Here is a 16,503-nt window from a genome sequence, read left to right on the forward strand (position 1 = left end):
CTTTTACAGGTACATGTATGAATGTAATGTCTCTATTTATTGTCGGGCGCTGTCATCGGCAAATGGATGAAATAGATGATAAGATGGTGGATTATGAATTGTGGTCCGTGCGCTAGATATGAGGTAGCTAGCTTCCTTTTAGCTTTCTTCACATGTCAACGGAGAGCTCTTCTCTTTCTCTTATTTGATGCTGCTAAATGACGTAATGGACAGGGTTACTCGGAATACTTCGAATGTTATTACCCATGGACCTGACAAAGTTCATCGTCATGGAAGCGTCAATTGGAAACCACCCCCTGGCTTTCTGGTTATTCAAATTGAATCAATTGCGATATTAATTATTAGAGCTCTCTACCTTGTTTTATCTCTCAAGCAAGTTTGAACTTTGGTTGTTTTTGACTCTCTTGTCATTATTGTTGTTAAGCTATTTACCTCCTAAGTTTGTATACAAGCACATTAAGCTATTCTCCCCGTTTGACTTTCCAAACTGCATCTTAGTTCGTTATGTCTCCTCGGGAGGAAGCTTCTGAGGTTTGGTCCGACTTTCGAACCGAAACTAGAAGAGGGCTCAAGGACTTGGACAATCCCATTATTCACCCGTTTCATTTTATATCCAAGATAATTCAGTGGCAGTTCCAATTATGCTTTATCATATTTCAATGGCTTGCAGACAAGATATTCTCCCCGACACCCCCGGGGCCGAGCACAAGGGTAGGGAGGCCTAAGGTTGCGATTATCGGTGCAGGCATTACCGGTGTGACATCAGCAGCTCATTGCATTGGCCACGGATTCGACGTGGTGATATTCGAGGCTGGGGATGAAAAGAGTCTAGGAGGCATCTGGAGCGTACGTATTCTAAACCTTCCATAGAGGCCTAAATGATCGAATTCCTATTTACTAATGATTGACTATATAACAGAAAGTGAACAACACCTCGAGCTTGCAAATCCATTCATTTATGTATAGATTTCACCCGTCCGTCAAATGGGAACATGGCTATCCAGACCGACGGCAGATTATCAGCCAGGTCAAACAGCTCTGGGAGAGATATGGACTGGATATGAAAACCAAATTCAACACTCAAGTCGAAAAAGTCTATAAAGATGAGAAGGGCCGCTGGATCATCAATAACCCCGCAAATGGTAGATTTGAAGGTATCATAGCAGCCGTAGGAACGTGCGGAGACCCCAAGATGCCGAAGATGGATGGCATGGAAACATTCAAGAATCCTGTTTATCATTCTAGCCAATTGACTGGGTGAGTATCGAAACAGTGCCATTTCACGAATTACTGAACTAATAAAAAACAGTGTTGACGCGAAAGAGAAATCCATGATAGTTATCGGTGGTGGTGCGTCGGCCGTAGAAGCTTTGGAATATGCTTCTGTATGTTATACCCTCAATATATCCCCTAAAAATCTGATTGAGGGGTTTCAGGTCTATGGAAATATGAACTTTATGGGTAGTCATCACTAACACTCAATGTTACCTATAGGACGAGGGCGCATCGAAGATATATATTCTATCACGCAGCGACAAGTGGATCATTCCTCGCAACTGGCTTGTTGATATTTTGCTTTCCTTGAATATATGGGGGCAGGAGACTATCTTGTCTTCTATCCCCGAGGCGCTTTTGAAGAAATTCTTCTACCGAGACCTACAAGACTTAGCACCAAACGACAAGGGCATATTTATGGACACGCCGATGGTTAACTCTGATGTCATGGACAAACTCCGTTCCGGCCAAGTTGAGTGGATACGGTGTGATATTGAAGGGTTTACCGAGACGGGAATCTTAGTGAACAAGAGAGATAAGGGGGTACCGAAGGGAGGCCCCGGCCGAAAGGTCAATATCAAAGGCGACATGATAGTCATGGCGACCGGATATAAGCGGCCATCGTTGAGTTTCCTTCCGGATGACTGTTATAGCGAGTCGTATGGCCCGCCAAACTGGTATCTCCAAACGTTTCCTCCGCAGCATCCCTCCATTTCGGCCATCAACTGCACATATCTATCGGCTATTGGCACTGTTGGCAACTGGCATATCGGAATATATACCCGGATTCTGCTTATGTTTCTCGTGGACCCCTTAACGCGCCCATCTACCTTCTGGATGAAACGCTGGATCGATATGACCAAGGTCCTAAAAGCCACAGCCCCAACTGGTGCCTTTGACTTTTTTACGTACCTCGAACTACTCTGGTGGTTCTTTTTCTGCGTCACTATCAACCCGTTCCGATGGAAGTGGGCATTCTTCGTCTTCTTCGGCTTGGGGTTTGCACTGCCTAAGCATGTGGTGGCCGCGGAGGATCAAGTCCGAAACGGTATTGGACATACTGGAGCTGACGAGCGAAGTAGAGACGAAGGCAAAAGCTTTTAGGAAATTACTGACGATAGAAATCTCTCATTTGAGCACCTCTCGGACTATCTTGACATTCGAGAAACCTCTTACTTGGGAAATTTAGTGTCGGACTCGTCGGACTACCTGGAAGCTCAACGTATAATCGCCATGTTGGACTCAAATCTTAATGGTCGCGATATCATTTCTCGCAAACGTGGTAGATACGGCTATCATAACCATCTTGATGATAGCTTACTATACGGCAACCCCCTCTACCATCGCAAGAAATGATGCCTTGTTAAGAATTTGGACGACCCGCATCTTGATAGTACTTTAAGAAACCCGTTCGATAAGACTCCCGTGAGAGATGAAATTTTCAACACTCGCACGGAATTCCCTGTACCCGATTATTTTCCGCGAGCCGCTGTTGTAGTTTAATCGTGGATATGAGGTTCAATCATTGTTGTATTATCTTCGAGAATGGAATCTGGTATACGTAACGAGTACCTAATGAAAGGACCTGAGGGAACTATGATTATATGGAAGAAAACGAAACAGGTGGCTGTTCAAAGGCCGTAATCAGGGTTGACGCCTTTGTTGTAGTACTTTTAGTTGAATCTTGGAGTTAGTATACCTTAGGTATAGATAGCTAGAAGTCTGGATTCAATGATATTTGGTTGATATTAGGTATATCCTTAACGTTTGCCTCGGTCTCTGCGTCCACCCTCCATCACCTTGAGACGTTTATTAAATCTTTCGCCTATCCCTAGCTCCCGAGTCCCAATGGCATGGCCACTTCCACGGGCGCTATCGACTGTCTCTCTGGTTCTCTTACGACTCTTTTCGAGTAGAGCCTTGGTGCTACTGCCGCCTTCTCTACGTTTGGTCAATCTCTCGATTCGGTCCACGCCCTCGCCAAGATCCCACCAGTCTTCACCACCAAAGTTCATCTTTGCGCTGCGTCCCTCGGTCTTGGTACGCTTGGCGCGGTCTTTCTTGCTCTCCTTCGGCAAACGCACGTAGTTGGACTCTTCATATTCACGTTTGCGGTTCTCTTCCTGGCGCTCAGAGGTGGTCTTCATCTTTCTGCCGCCGGACACGATCGTCGTTCCAATGCTCGGTTCTGCAATTGGTATATGCGATAGCTCGTTCGCGACATACTCATCGACGGCGGCAGACTTCATGGGTCTGCGCTCACGCCGTTCCCTCCGCTCGGCTGTGGGCATAACGGTCGGTGTGATCTTGGGCGGGCGGTATGCACCTGTCTTGTCTTCTGTCGCTGTAATGGCGGCCATTCCTACAGGATTTGAAGGTGGCGCAAAGTTGTTGAAGCTGGGACCAAACTGCTTGGCTGAGAGACCAACTGTAGGTCGGACGGGGGCCTCGTTTTCGGAAGCATCTTCATCATCATCTTCACCTGACTCTGACTCTGAATTGACATCTTCTAACGCCTGGGCAGCAATGCGCTCAGCATCATCAGCTGCGCGCAATATCTTATCAAGCTGGAATTGCAATTTCTCCTCGAGGGGTCGAACTCCCTTATCAAGATATAGTCGTAATTCAACCAACTTTTTCACAACGGTCTCCGAGAGGTCAGATTCGTTCGGCTCTTCTAGTTCCTCCGAGCCGGTTTCTTTTGCATTCCTTATCTTAAGTAAAATTAAGAAAACAAGGTTTTGTAGGTAGGAGAGTAGAAGCTCGTTTTTGACGTCGAGGAGGGATACTCCGTCCTTGGTTGGTTCGATGCCGGATATTTTAGGAGTGGCCTCGAATGCTGAATTTAACGAGTTTGTTAAGGAGTCCAGTAGGGTCGGTAAAGATGCTGGGACTGCCATGGCTAGGTTCGGAAGAAAAAGACTCTTTGACGATGTGATATTAACTAAGTAGCTTTAAGAAGAATATCTCAATTGAAAATGTAACAAGATGAAAAAAAAAAAAAATATTGGTTGAACGATAAGGATAAGAGATCCCTGCATTTTTGTTTTTAGCTGAGAGGAAACGCGCCTTGCTTGCTTGCAGCGCAGCAGCTAGCATTAAATTTGCCTAGGGATATCCATCCCCTGTCATCTACTTGTACCTATGTACCTAATCTTATATGATTCTGCGGATGACTAAGATCCCAAGATTTCTTGGGGACAGCTGTCTCGGGCAAGTATCCACTTCAAATAATAATGCAGAGCTCCTAACCTAAACTTTTATGAATCCGCAAGGAACAACATAATAAATATTTCAAATATTTCAAGCATACGCCGCCGTCGACCGCATATTGAAACAATCGTCGAAACTAAAAACGCTTTGAGACGCGCGCTCTCAACGTCATTAGCCGTACTTCAAATAGCTACCTCTCTATTAATTTTAGATTACTACGAAATAATTTGGTTAGCTTTGTATTTCTTCTCTTCTAATATATCAAGCAAACGAGCCTTTGTGCTCTGTGATTGGTCTTGAATCCTTCTCTGCGGCGCTCAGTGATACGTAAGTTGAATAACTTTTATTTTATTTTCCTGCCTCCTCGTTTTCCCTTCAAGTTCTCTTCTAACACACCCTCTAGTAATATAGATATTAACTAACTGACTCTTAAGTAGAGCTCGATGTCATAAACACCAACGATGAAGTCGAGAACTTTTGCGCCGTCCTGGGCGCTCTGCTCTGCGCTGCTCGCTGTCCCCCAACTTGCGACTGCTTTCTACCTTCCCGGCGTCGCGCCTACATCATATGAATCTGGCCATAAAGTCCCCCTTTACGTGAATAGCATTAAGCCGGTTGCCGGCCAAGATGCGCTTCTACATTCCGTCATGTCCTACGACTATTACAACGAGATGTTCCAGTTCTGTCAACCCGAAGGCGGCCCATCATACGTGTCCGAAAGCCTCGGAAGTATTTTGTTCGGCGATCGAATAATGACTTCGCCCTTTGACCTCAGCATGCAGAAGAATGAGACATGTAAGAAGCTATGCACTTCGAAGTACGACACGGCTGCTGCGCACTTCGTAAATAAGCGTATAATGCAGGGTTACGCCTTAAACTGGCTAGTGGATGGGTTACCAGCCGGACAGCATCTTCTCGATGACCTTACCGGGACCACGTTTTATAGCCCAGGTTTTGCTATGGGCTCCATCTCCACGACTGATCCTGACGGCCCGACATTCTTCAATAACCACTACGATATCGTTGTCGAATATCATAAGGTCAACGGAAAGGACGACCAGCTGAGGGTAGTGGGTGTAATTGTTCAGCCTGCCTCCAAGGCATACAAGGGCGACAATCTGGAATGCAACGACAATCAGACGCCACCCGTAGTCCTTCTCGAAAATGAAGGCTCTCAAACTGAAGTCACATTTACCTACAGCGTATACTGGACCGAGTCGCCTACTGCCTGGGCTACACGATGGGATAAATATCTACATGTCTTCGACCCTAAAATCCATTGGTTCTCCCTCGTCAACTCCGCTGTTGTTGTTATCTTCTTGACGGTTACGGTTGCCTCAGTTCTATTCAGGGCTCTGAAGAAGGATATTGCGAGATACAACCGATTGGATCAAATCAACCTAGAGGATTTTTCGGGCGCAGCGGATCTTGAGGATGGCGTCCAGGAGGACTCTGGTTGGAAATTGGTCCATGGAGATGTTTTCAGAACCCCGGCGCATCCTCTGCTCCTCTCCATCTTCCTCGGCAATGGTGCTCAGCTGTTCGTTATGACCGGCTTTACTATCTGTTTTGCCTTGCTAGGTTTCTTATCCCCATCTAACCGTGGCTCCCTTGGAACTATCATGATCATCCTATACACTCTCCTTAGCTTTGTTGGGGGTTATGTCTCTGCGAGAGTTTACAAGTCGATGAATGGCGAGAAGTGGAAGTTGAATATCAGTCTGACTCCTCTCTTGGTTCCTGGCATCGTCTTCACAACATTCTTCTTTCTCAACCTGTTCCTATGGGCTAATGGAGCTGCTGGTGCCGTCCCGTTTACCACTATGCTAGTCATCATTGGTATATGGTTCATAATCTCGATTCCCCTTTCGGTTTCTGGCTCTTGGCTTGGATTCCGTGCGGTAGCTTTTGAACCTCCTGTTCGAACCAACCAGATCCCGCGACAGATTCCTCCCGCCACCACTTATTTGAAGCCGATCCCGAGTATGCTGCTGGTTGGTATCCTACCTTTCGGCGCTATCTTCGTCGAGCTATACTTTATCATGAGCTCGATTTGGTTTAGCAAGATCTACTACATGTTCGGCTTCCTCTTCCTCTGCTATGGTCTTATGATCATCACTTGTGCTGCGGTTACGGTTCTGATGGTGTACTTCTTACTGTGCGCCGAGAACTACCACTGGCAGTGGCGATCTTTCCTGGCTGCGGGTATGAGCGCGGGTTATATCTTTGCTAACGCCCTGATATACTTAATCAGCAAGTTGTCTCTGGGTGGCTTATCTGGCACTGTCTTGTATATCGGATATAGCGCTCTTCTTTCCTTCCTTTTCTTTATCTTAACAGGTATGTACTTGCATTATGAATATCCTCATGAACTATACTAATTTTGTACTTTAGGGTCCATTGGGTTTTTCTCCAGTTGGTGGTTCGTTAATAAGATATACCGCTCTATCAAGATCGACTAAACAGCACAAGCTACGAGGGGCGGACAGAAGGAGAGTCGCAAAGGAGAGCGACTCGGAGTAATCGAAAAATATGTACTATACGAAATGTACGACCAACATCTTTTTTTTCCACACGCCGTCTTCGCAGTCCAGTTTCACGAGGTGGGATGGAATTTAACGAGTTGCATAAATGTGGCCTGCGAGTTCCGAAGGGCCTGGCGTTTTAGGAGGCGTTCTTCCAGGTTCAGAAGAGGCTTACACGAAACCTGTAGAATAGAAGAAAATTTGTCTAGTCTGGTCCCGGCGGACCAGATAGGCACAAAACGAACGTGGGAACCTTTCTAGGTATCTGGGTACGTATTAGAAAATTATGAATAAAAGTCTACTTACGCGATGTCTTGAGTTTAATGCTATTATTAATGTGATAATTCCTCCCCCTTACGCGGCCGCTATAAAACCCTCATATTCGCGTGAAGACCCTCTGCGAGATGAGAACCTTGAAACCTCCGGAACCCGAAGTGGGGCCGGTCCGTCGGCGGTACCGTACTTCTAGGGGGGAAGCTCATACTGATTGCGGGTCCTACTAGAAATGTACGTCGATCAACTCGAGTCAATTTGATAGATTTTAATACGCTATTATAAGATTTGAGACAACTACCTGGGTAGATGACCATTTTAAATGGTAGACCTGAGAAGCCTGACTAGTTTCCTAGATCACTTGTTATTCCATAGGTGGTATTAACGCCGATTATACTGCCCAGGGTAACTGGCTACGGAATCCCGTAATAGAATATGGCTGTGTTGTCGATGATGGTAATTAAGAATAACTCTAACTATTCAATCAAGGCATATGGGCCATATGCGTACCATGCTAGACATCATAAAACCCCTGTGCTTCGCATTGCCTTGTAGCAATACGCACCCTTACCGATTTGCTAGCGAATGCTTTACTCGTCATCATCCTCGTCATCATCGGCCATAAACTGGAACTGCTTCTTCTCTCCCACCGGCGACGATTGACTCGGTCCCGCACCCCCAGTAACGCTCGCGCGCCGCCACGCCTCCCTCTGCTCTTTCTCGCGTTCGGCCCGCAGCCGTGCTTGCTCCTCTCTGGCCCTGCGCTCCCTCTCCTCGCGCTCTTGCCTCTCTCGTTCTTCTGCCGCTTGCTGTTCTTCCTTTTCGCGCTCCTTGCGCGCTTTTTCTTCCTCGGGGTCGTAGTTCTCCGGGTTGATGCCTTTCTCCGAGAGGAAGGCTAGGGTAACTAGCGCTCCTTTGCGTACGGACTCCTCGCTTGGCCACGGCACGAATTCGACGTCGCTGAATGGGTTCAGCTTCCAGGGTAGCTCTTCTTGTGCGACCATCGCATCGCCGCTACCTGTGGTGGTGAGCTGCTGCGACTGCGGTGTAGGGTCTTGCTGTTGCGCTCCATTCGTATTCGCAGGTGTCACGGCACCAGCTGGGGCGCCGTTGGGTGTCCCTCCCGCTGGTGTTGTAGCAGCCGTTTCTGTCCCAGGTCCTCCACTATTCTCGACTTTGGGTTCGGTCGAAAGGCTGTTCGCTGCACCGCCGGGGGGGATAGTAGTTTTGCTAATCCGGCTAGCGTAGGCGAGTAGTTCGTCGTAGTCGATATCGTAGCTGGGGCGGTCGGACGGGAATACGGTGGCAGGAGCATTGACAAGTTCCTTTCGCGTGTTGGCTAGTAGGCGCAATGTTTCTTTGATCTGAGTATCAAAACTAGTTGTCGCTGCTCGTAGATCCTGAATCCTTCGATAGTTAGATTGGTGGGTTTGTACTGGGAGGCATATAAATCAGTTCCTATCCAATTATGATCCGGGGGGGGGGGGATAGTTGAAAGAAGAACATACAATCCTCAAGGCCCTTGTTGAGCTCAACGTCGGCGAGCCCCAATTCGTTAACTTGGGCGACGGAGGGATGATACTTGGCAATAGAATCGACCAGCGTACCCAATGCCTTCTCGACGCGGTCGAAGCATACGTCGAGCTGCTTATCCATTCTGCGTTCAGATAACGTGTTATATTGGGACCAAGAAATAAGTATAGAGAAAAAAAGTTGAAAGATTGAAGCTTTCGACATTCACTTTGCGATTAGAGCTAAGTTCCCATAATATGCAAGGTACGAAGTACCTAACGTACCTATTGAACACCTAAATGCAATTAAAAGATCTATCAAAATAGTACCTGCGCTGTGGACATTGTGGCTTATGCATTTCTGTGGCTGACAAACATGGCTGCCAACCGGAATCCTCCGAAATGTCAGCCGAAGAATGTCGCGCAGCTTCCATCGAAAACCGGAACTGAAGTTGAAGCTGTCACCAAAAATCATATCACAATCAAAAGTCAATTTACTTGCCATTGAGTCTCCGCGTCGATATACTCTTCGGCTCTAAGTCAAGATGGTGTTCCAGGTAAGATATACACCAGTCTCCAATATATTCGGTGTTAATTGTTCATGCATTATGCATCCTTACCCTCGAAGCTCGTGTGTGAATTTTTGCTAGAGGTTTTGCTAACCTAGCGGGACTATAGACTCCTATTCGACAGGCGTATCCCTCCTACAAGAGCCCCTACGGACCTAAGTGAGTGCGCACCCGATTGTTTGTTGGCGGAATACATGGTATCCGGCTCGGATGTGGTATCGGTGATGCGAGCTACGTGGATGGGGAAAATTGCATCAGAGGATGGAACATTAAAAGCTATTCGAACCCTAGCTAACGGATGAACGAACGAAAGGTACCACTACCAACCGAACGTTGCAGGATGGACGTTTAAGCAGATCGGCAGCCTGTAAGCAACCCGTTTACTTTCACTCTCAGCCGATCCAGAGACCCCTAGCAAAGCGTACATGCCATCTGCGCAGGCTTAAACAACTTCATATTTGTCGATAGTAGTATGCTAACGGACCAACTTACAGCGGGTTCAAGGCCGGCGCTTTTGGTGGCGTAGCCCTCTTTGCCGTCATCTTCTACGCCTCCGGCATCCCTAAAGTAAAGAAGGACATCCTACAAAAAATCCCCTTCATCGGTAGCCACTACATCAATGAGGTTCCCGCATCAGACAACGTGAGTTGCTGTCACGGCCCCTTTCTCTTAAATCAAGCTTTGCTAATCCATCATATTTAGCCCTTCTAAACTTGCATCGTGCTGGTGGTTTTTTACTAGACAGATAAGGGAGCGCGACGCTAGAATAGAGCTCATACTGCGAACTTCTGTACAAAATGACATCCAAATAGATCTCTCATTGAGTCTTTAGACACCCCGCCCTTACCTTTTTGTATTCGACGTAGTTCTATTTTACACAGTGCTCACTGTCGACCAACCTCATCTAATTTTCTGTCTAATACGTGTAGTGGTGATACAATAGTCTTTTTAAAACAAGTCATCCCATCCACAAATCCCCTTTTCTTGTATTTATGACTTATTTTCTGCAGCCAACTCTTCCTTCATCTCGCTCTTCATGCGCGTAACGGATCCAGCACCTCCGTAAACAAGACCGGTATAGATCATGGCAACACTCGCGCCAGCATTCAAAATCTCCAGAGCTCTCCGCCCATTTGTGATCCCTCCCGTAGCAAATATGACCTTTTGTTCTTGCGGCTGGTTGGTGCTAGTTTTCTTCTCTGTTTCAGAGAATCCGGTGATAGTTCCTTCAATTCCCGTTATACTCTCATCAACCGCCTCGTTAGCAAAAGCCTTGCCCGTCTTGGCAGGCTGGAAGGATTGGCCGTCTAGCAATTTCCGGTACCGTCTTACCAAGTCGACAGTTCGGTCAAACATCATCGGGCCCGAGTAACCACCTGTTTCTGTCATAGTATATTGCTCTTTACGTGATATGTTCACCCCAGCTGGGACCAGTCCATTCCGGCGCTTCGTGGTATTACCCACGATGACCCCGTCGACACCACTCAACCACACCGCCTGCGCAATGCCTTCCATCTGAGTATCTTCGTCCTCATCCGGCGAGACTTTGACCATGACCCTAGGTGCCCGTTTCCTATCCGTCCGCCGCGCCTCGTCGACTACCGCACTTAAGATCCGTGTAAGGGGTTCCACGGCCTGCAAGTCGCGTAGGCCTGGCGTGTTCGGGCTGCTCACGTTAACAACAAGCACATCCGCGTACCGTGCCAGCCGTTGCACACAGTATACGTAGTCCCGCTTCACGGCTTCCACGTCACGTTCGTCCGTCTCCTTGTTCTTAGCAATCTGCACTAATAACAAGCGTCCAGGCAACAGGCTACCCGGAGGAACATTGGCCTCGCCGTTCAATACACTTGCTTCGTCCAACCCAACTGTCTTAGCATATAGCCTAACCCGATCTCGTAACCGCATAGCCATATCGTCAGCGCCACGCGAATTTAGTCCATACCGATTTATCAGACCGTCTAGTGTAGGGATTCTAAACATGCGCGGTTTGGGGTTACCCTCCTGTGGTCGCGGCGTGCAACCACCAACCTCAACGATAGAGGCACCAAGGGCAAACAGCGGGTCCGGGATATCAGCATGCTTGTCGAGGCCCGCAGAGATACCAATAGGGTTTGCCAGTTGCTCTCCGAAGACAGATACACTAATATCCGGACCATTAGAGATGGATGAGCTAGAGCGCTCGCGCGGGTGAAGGCCTAGGTTATATAGCGTTTTCATAGAGGAGACAGAAACGTCGTGAGCCTCCTCGGCGTCCGGGTAGAGATAGCGGAGCAGCGGGGGTACAACATAACGGTGGACGAAAGCGCGAGTATCGGTGCCATAAACGTAGACAACATAGCCGGATACAGCTATAGACGTCATATAGAATGCAGTTTTTAACCGGGACGTGGGTGGTGAGTTTGTGGAGGTTGAGGCATTACGGGTAGCGATTCGGGTACGAAGCTGAGCGGGAGATCGTCTAGAGGAAGATAGCGGGTTGGCCAGTGAGCTGAGGAAGCGCCGAGCTATTCGATGAGAAGATGCCATCGCGAAGGCTTTGTGATGGGCATAATAGCCCTCAATGGCTTGTTCTTACGGTATAATTTGATATTGGATATATCAAAGACCGAGATATTAAAACTTGGTGTTGTGTAAATTGTGTAAATCAATGGAACGTGTAAAGCTTTGGAAACTTTAGTTCTTGGCAAGCATCACTTTTTACCCAATCAGAGTAAGGCCCACTATACGGAATAGATGGATCTACAAAGTACGAAATGCATGTACCAGTCTATTAAAGTTGGCAGGGGTGGAACGTCTAAAGATCTGTCAGTTGTTGCTCAATTGAATTATTTGTTATTTGGCATGTTAAATTTGCTTCTAAAATTATAAATTGATGAATACCACGTGCGAAACGCATATCCTAAAACTAAATCGACAATAAATCAATTATCTTAGATCTGCTAGTTACTAAATATGCTTCAACTTGAAATAGACTTTTTATTTCTTCTTTAACCCCCTATTTATTTCCCTAGTTCCTGAACACGATAATGACTCCCTGGTTGGAGCCAAGTTCCTCTTGGGTCTCCCAGCTGGCCGGTTACAGCCTCATTGCCACGGCCACATATATCTACGCCATCCATAAGATCGCATCTCCTCGCACAGGGCTAGGAATATTCCTATCTTTGATAACTATTCAGTTCCTTGGTCATGCCTGGCTATCATTCGTTACCAAACATGCCTCGAACCCGTATTTGGTATGTATACAATAAACTAATACTTTTAAATTCGCTATAACTACCTAGACATATTAAGATCTAATACATTATTAGGATGAAGTGTTTCATATCCCCCAAGCACAGGTTTACTGTGATGGCAAATTCGGCGTGTGGGATGACAAGATCACTACCCCTCCTGGACTGTCAGTTCAAATCACATTTTCCCTTGGCTACTCTCACAACTGACGGCGTAAAGCTACATTTCGACTATCCTAGGAATTAGACTATCAAGGCTTTCGTGTTCAGTATATATTCTCCGGGAGTTCAACGTAAAGATTATCTCTTATCTAGCTGTAGCTGTCATCGTATCTAGAGCTCAGCTGGGACAGCTAAGGATAGCAAGCGATGCGCGAGCTTCAAGTCCGTACTCGGTAGATTCCTTCTGGACAGGAATCAATGTCACCCTGTTCCCTGTCCTATTCTTCTTTTCAGGCTTGTACTACACAGACGTCCTCTCCACGTTTACCGTACTACTTGCCTACATCAACCACCTAAGCCGGATGTATTCAGATAAACCGTCCACAGCAAGTAACATTCGTACGATCTTCCTCGGACTCCTGGCGCTGAGCGTGAGGCAGACCAACATCTTCTGGGTCGTAGTATACATGGGTGGCTTAGAAGTCGTTCACGTCATCAAGACTCTCTGCCCGGAAAGCATAGCTGCACCAAAATTTCAGACGCTGTCGGAACAGATCAGTTTTTACGTTTGGAGGTACTCCCTTGGCGATATCCACGATCCGCCCCTGAACCTAGCACACCCAATTGGTAAGTCTCCAACCACTCCCTAGACAATTACTCTAACTAAATAAGTAGACCTGGTCCTTTCCGCCGTCAGTATTGGCATAGCTTCAATCTGTAACCTCGGGACTATTATACGTAGGCAGATCTGGCCTCACCTTATAGTCCTTGGGGCATTCGTTGGGTTTGTTATCTGGAACGGCGGCGTTGTGCTAGGTAAGTTGACTCAGTAGAGTCGTCTTTTTAAGAGAATTGATTATTGACTGTGAATAGGGGATAAATCCAATCACGTGGCAACTCTACACTTAGCCCAGATGCTATATATATGGCCCCTATTTGCGTTCTTCTCGGCGCCTCTTTTTATCCCATCGCTTATAGGTCTGGCTATATATGTTCTCCAAATCATCACTGGTTCAACTAAATCAGACTTACACTCGAAGAAACCCTCTGTTTCTAAGAGTAAGCCTGATCAGTCCGCAGTCCTAAAAGCATTCAACCACATCGGATCGAGCCATACACTACATTCCGTCCTTATCCTCGCCGGTGCTTTAGTGATCACCACCTTAATCGTGCGATACAACACTATTGTCCATCCATTCACACTAGCCGACAATAGGCACTTCATGTTCTACATCTTCCGATACACGATCTTGAGATCATGGTGGATAAGATATGCCCTCGTCCCGGTCTACGTAATCTGTGGTTGGCTATGCTGGGCCGCTCTGCAAGGCAGCCTCTCAACCACACTACCTGCTCAGAAGCGCCAGTGGATACTAACACCATTCAGTAACGAGGCCTTGTCCTTATCACCACCTCCGACTGACAAAAAGTCGCCAAACGTAACTCTTACAACGGCGGATGCGGCGGCAATACCACCGTCTACATCAACCGCGCTGATTCTCCTCGCAGCCACTTTCTCCCTCGTAACGGCACCGCTAGTCGAGCCGCGTTATTTCATCCTACCGTGGGTATTCTGGCGCTTACTCATTCCAACACGACCTACCTTCCCAAAGTTAGGGTCAACTTCATTGATCTCTCAGCACCTTGTGCCTCTCCTTGAGACAGTGTGGTTTCTGCTAATCAACGTAGCAACTATGTACATATTCATCACTCGGCCGTTTTATTGGCGAGGGCCAGACGGTGAGTTGCTAGACGGCGGGAATGTACAAAGATTTATGTGGTAATTCTACCTGGTTTTTAATAACTATTAGTCGGACGCAATTCTTGCATTTTCCGTAGCTAGTACATAGATAGACCTGTGATTGCAGTCATTTGCAACTAAAGTATTCTCACGTCCAAAATGAAAGAATGATCAAAATGTTGCCATCCGAATTTGTACTTTTAGTATTCATCTAATGGTATTGGGAATTCTCCCGAAGTAGATATATGTCCTCTTTTCCAATACTATATTCGCATACTATACAGCGAATGTCAGATTCTTCTTGTCGTCGCTTAATGCGTCAATTTCATATAGGATGGCGTGTCGTTGTGTGATGAGGTGAGATGGTGATGTCCGGTTTTCAAGCCGGTAATGTCGAATTATTTTCTTTCTCTTAATTCTCTTCTTTTCTCTTGGTCTTTAGCATGCATGCTTTGAACCATGTATCCAGGCCGCCTAAACGCCGTTCCTAAATAGCAAACTCTCAACGCCGTGCCGTGCTGTGCCATATACAGTATCCATCAATTCCCTAATGCAAATTTGCATGGCCTTGACCCTTATCCACCCTTCCTTTAAATGCCTTGATGAGGGCAATCATGATTTATACCGTATATTCCATATGTTTACCCTTCCCTGCCATGAGTCCTCGCAAGTAGGCAGTCCACTAAGTACGTTCAGTATTGAGATAGACAGATATGTAAATTATGAGTTCGCCATCGTCCCATCCCTAACCATAATTCGGCCCGGTTTCGGTGGTGAACTGTTTGGTGGGTAATCATAGACTTAACCTGTCTAAACTCAAGCGATCTTGACTCCGTACCCGTTTTACAACACCTAACTTAAAGAATCGCTCATCACCGCCAGCTGTCCGACCTCCGATGTACCACTTATCAGCACCAAGTACATCGCGGAAACCCTCACTACTACTGTCACTACCTCGCCGACGGCCGGGAGCCGGGATAGGCATGCCTGGGCGATGTGGTTGTGGGGAGTGATGATGTCGAGGTGGCGACTGCAAGGGTAGTTGATTCATGACACCCCCTGTTCGCTGTTGAGATTGTTGTTGTGATGGTGATTGGGCCTGAGTATGGGATGTTGACGACATCGATCGCGCCCCCGAAGGCGATGAACCTGATGCAGGCTGTGAGGTGTGTTTGTTAGGTTGTGACGTTGCTGATAGGGCTGGCGGTGTCTGTTGTCGGAAGGCGGCGAGGAAAGAAGATAGGAAGAACGGGCGTTGAGACGAAGGCATCTTGGCGATAGGCGGGAAGAGAGCAAGCAACAAGGATTCTGGATATGGATAAACGGGAAGTACGTGATGATCGATATCACAGTGTAGAAGTCGCTATGCGGAAAAAGGTGCCGTAGGCTAAGGCGACCAGCGCTGATGGTGAAGCCGAGGATCGGTGAAAATAAACGCAATCTATCGTAGTAATGTGCGTGTCGGATCAGCCAAGAGGAGTTTAGTTATCCGTAAATGGTAATAAAATGAGGTAGTCAGTTCTTCAATAAAAGAAAACTATTCTATCGCAAATCAACGACAAATTAAATAATTTATTCTAAATTTTTTTTAAAAGTGTGGTGTTGACATGTGTACGCCGAAATTGTATTGTCATCAAGTTGTGTGTGCGAGGTAAAAGGTTCAAAATCCTGACGTCGAGGCACATACTTGAAGGTCAGTGGCTTGTTAGCCAAGTAACAACCCCTCGGCCAATCCCGGGTAACATGAGTAATGTTATTGCACCAACCGCTAGTCAGGTGGGGTAAGAATGGCTTAGTGGGGTTTTCATTTTGCAAATGGAGGGGTTTTGATAGGTTCTTTCCCCCCTTTCGCTTCCGGTTAGCTACAGCACCAAAGGGAATTCCGAATAAGTCATTTGCGCCTAATGACAGCGACTTTTTAGTTGTTTATCGCCCTAAGTTAAGCGCTTCTTATTCATGAACAATATCGGTCATAGCGGTACTCCGGTCTATGCAACCTAC

General features: G+C 46.9%; 8 protein-coding genes across 8 annotated transcripts; 4 read left to right on the forward strand and 4 right to left on the reverse strand.

The window, feature by feature from the left end:
• Positions 1–504: 504 nt before the first annotated feature.
• Positions 505–2,379, forward strand: GL218_03621 (Baeyer-Villiger monooxygenase; the record flags this gene model as incomplete). The annotated part of the gene is made up of 4 exons (XM_033580192.1): positions 505–846; positions 920–1,257; positions 1,310–1,385; positions 1,495–2,379. 4 exons carry the CDS (start codon positions 505–507, stop codon positions 2,377–2,379), a joined length of 1,641 nt encoding a protein of 546 aa, XP_033437496.1.
• Positions 2,380–3,035: 656 nt separating this feature from the next.
• On the reverse strand, positions 3,036–4,175 carry GL218_03622 (uncharacterized protein; the record flags this gene model as incomplete). The annotated part of the gene is made up of 1 exon (XM_033580193.1): positions 3,036–4,175. One exon carries the CDS (start codon positions 4,173–4,175, stop codon positions 3,036–3,038), a length of 1,140 nt encoding a protein of 379 aa, XP_033437499.1.
• Positions 4,176–4,949: 774 nt separating this feature from the next.
• GL218_03623 (Transmembrane 9 superfamily member 2) lies at positions 4,950–6,950 on the forward strand (the record flags this gene model as incomplete). Its single annotated transcript, XM_033580194.1, has 2 exons — positions 4,950–6,828; positions 6,883–6,950. The coding sequence occupies 2 exons, from the start codon at positions 4,950–4,952 to the stop codon at positions 6,948–6,950; spliced, it is 1,947 nt and encodes a 648-aa protein (XP_033437498.1).
• A 926-nt stretch (positions 6,951–7,876) lies between these two features.
• Positions 7,877–8,942, reverse strand: GL218_03624 (Mediator of RNA polymerase II transcription subunit 4; the record flags this gene model as incomplete). Its single annotated transcript, XM_033580195.1, has 2 exons — positions 7,877–8,721; positions 8,795–8,942. The coding sequence occupies 2 exons, from the start codon at positions 8,940–8,942 to the stop codon at positions 7,877–7,879; spliced, it is 993 nt and encodes a 330-aa protein (XP_033437493.1).
• A 400-nt stretch (positions 8,943–9,342) lies between these two features.
• GL218_03625 (uncharacterized protein) lies at positions 9,343–10,077 on the forward strand (the record flags this gene model as incomplete). The annotated part of the gene is made up of 5 exons (XM_033580196.1): positions 9,343–9,354; positions 9,476–9,525; positions 9,680–9,733; positions 9,861–10,008; positions 10,069–10,077. 5 exons carry the CDS (start codon positions 9,343–9,345, stop codon positions 10,075–10,077), a joined length of 273 nt encoding a protein of 90 aa, XP_033437492.1.
• Positions 10,078–10,356: 279 nt separating this feature from the next.
• On the reverse strand, positions 10,357–11,895 carry GL218_03626 (Dihydroorotate dehydrogenase (quinone), mitochondrial; the record flags this gene model as incomplete). The annotated part of the gene is made up of 1 exon (XM_033580197.1): positions 10,357–11,895. The coding sequence occupies one exon, from the start codon at positions 11,893–11,895 to the stop codon at positions 10,357–10,359; it is 1,539 nt and encodes a 512-aa protein (XP_033437495.1).
• Positions 11,896–12,395: 500 nt separating this feature from the next.
• GL218_03627 (Dol-P-Glc:Glc(2)Man(9)GlcNAc(2)-PP-Dol alpha-1,2-glucosyltransferase) lies at positions 12,396–14,545 on the forward strand (the record flags this gene model as incomplete). The annotated part of the gene is made up of 5 exons (XM_033580198.1): positions 12,396–12,602; positions 12,678–12,766; positions 12,937–13,388; positions 13,437–13,577; positions 13,635–14,545. 5 exons carry the CDS (start codon positions 12,396–12,398, stop codon positions 14,543–14,545), a joined length of 1,800 nt encoding a protein of 599 aa, XP_033437494.1.
• A 750-nt stretch (positions 14,546–15,295) lies between these two features.
• On the reverse strand, positions 15,296–15,772 carry GL218_03628 (uncharacterized protein; the record flags this gene model as incomplete). Its single annotated transcript, XM_033580199.1, has 1 exon — positions 15,296–15,772. The coding sequence occupies one exon, from the start codon at positions 15,770–15,772 to the stop codon at positions 15,296–15,298; it is 477 nt and encodes a 158-aa protein (XP_033437491.1).
• Between the last annotated feature and the right edge of the window lie 731 nt (positions 15,773–16,503).

Source organism: Daldinia childiae (genome assembly GCF_008694065.1).
Source record: "Daldinia childiae strain JS-1345 chromosome Unknown Scaffold3, whole genome shotgun sequence".
NCBI lineage: Eukaryota > Fungi > Ascomycota > Sordariomycetes > Xylariales > Hypoxylaceae > Daldinia > Daldinia childiae.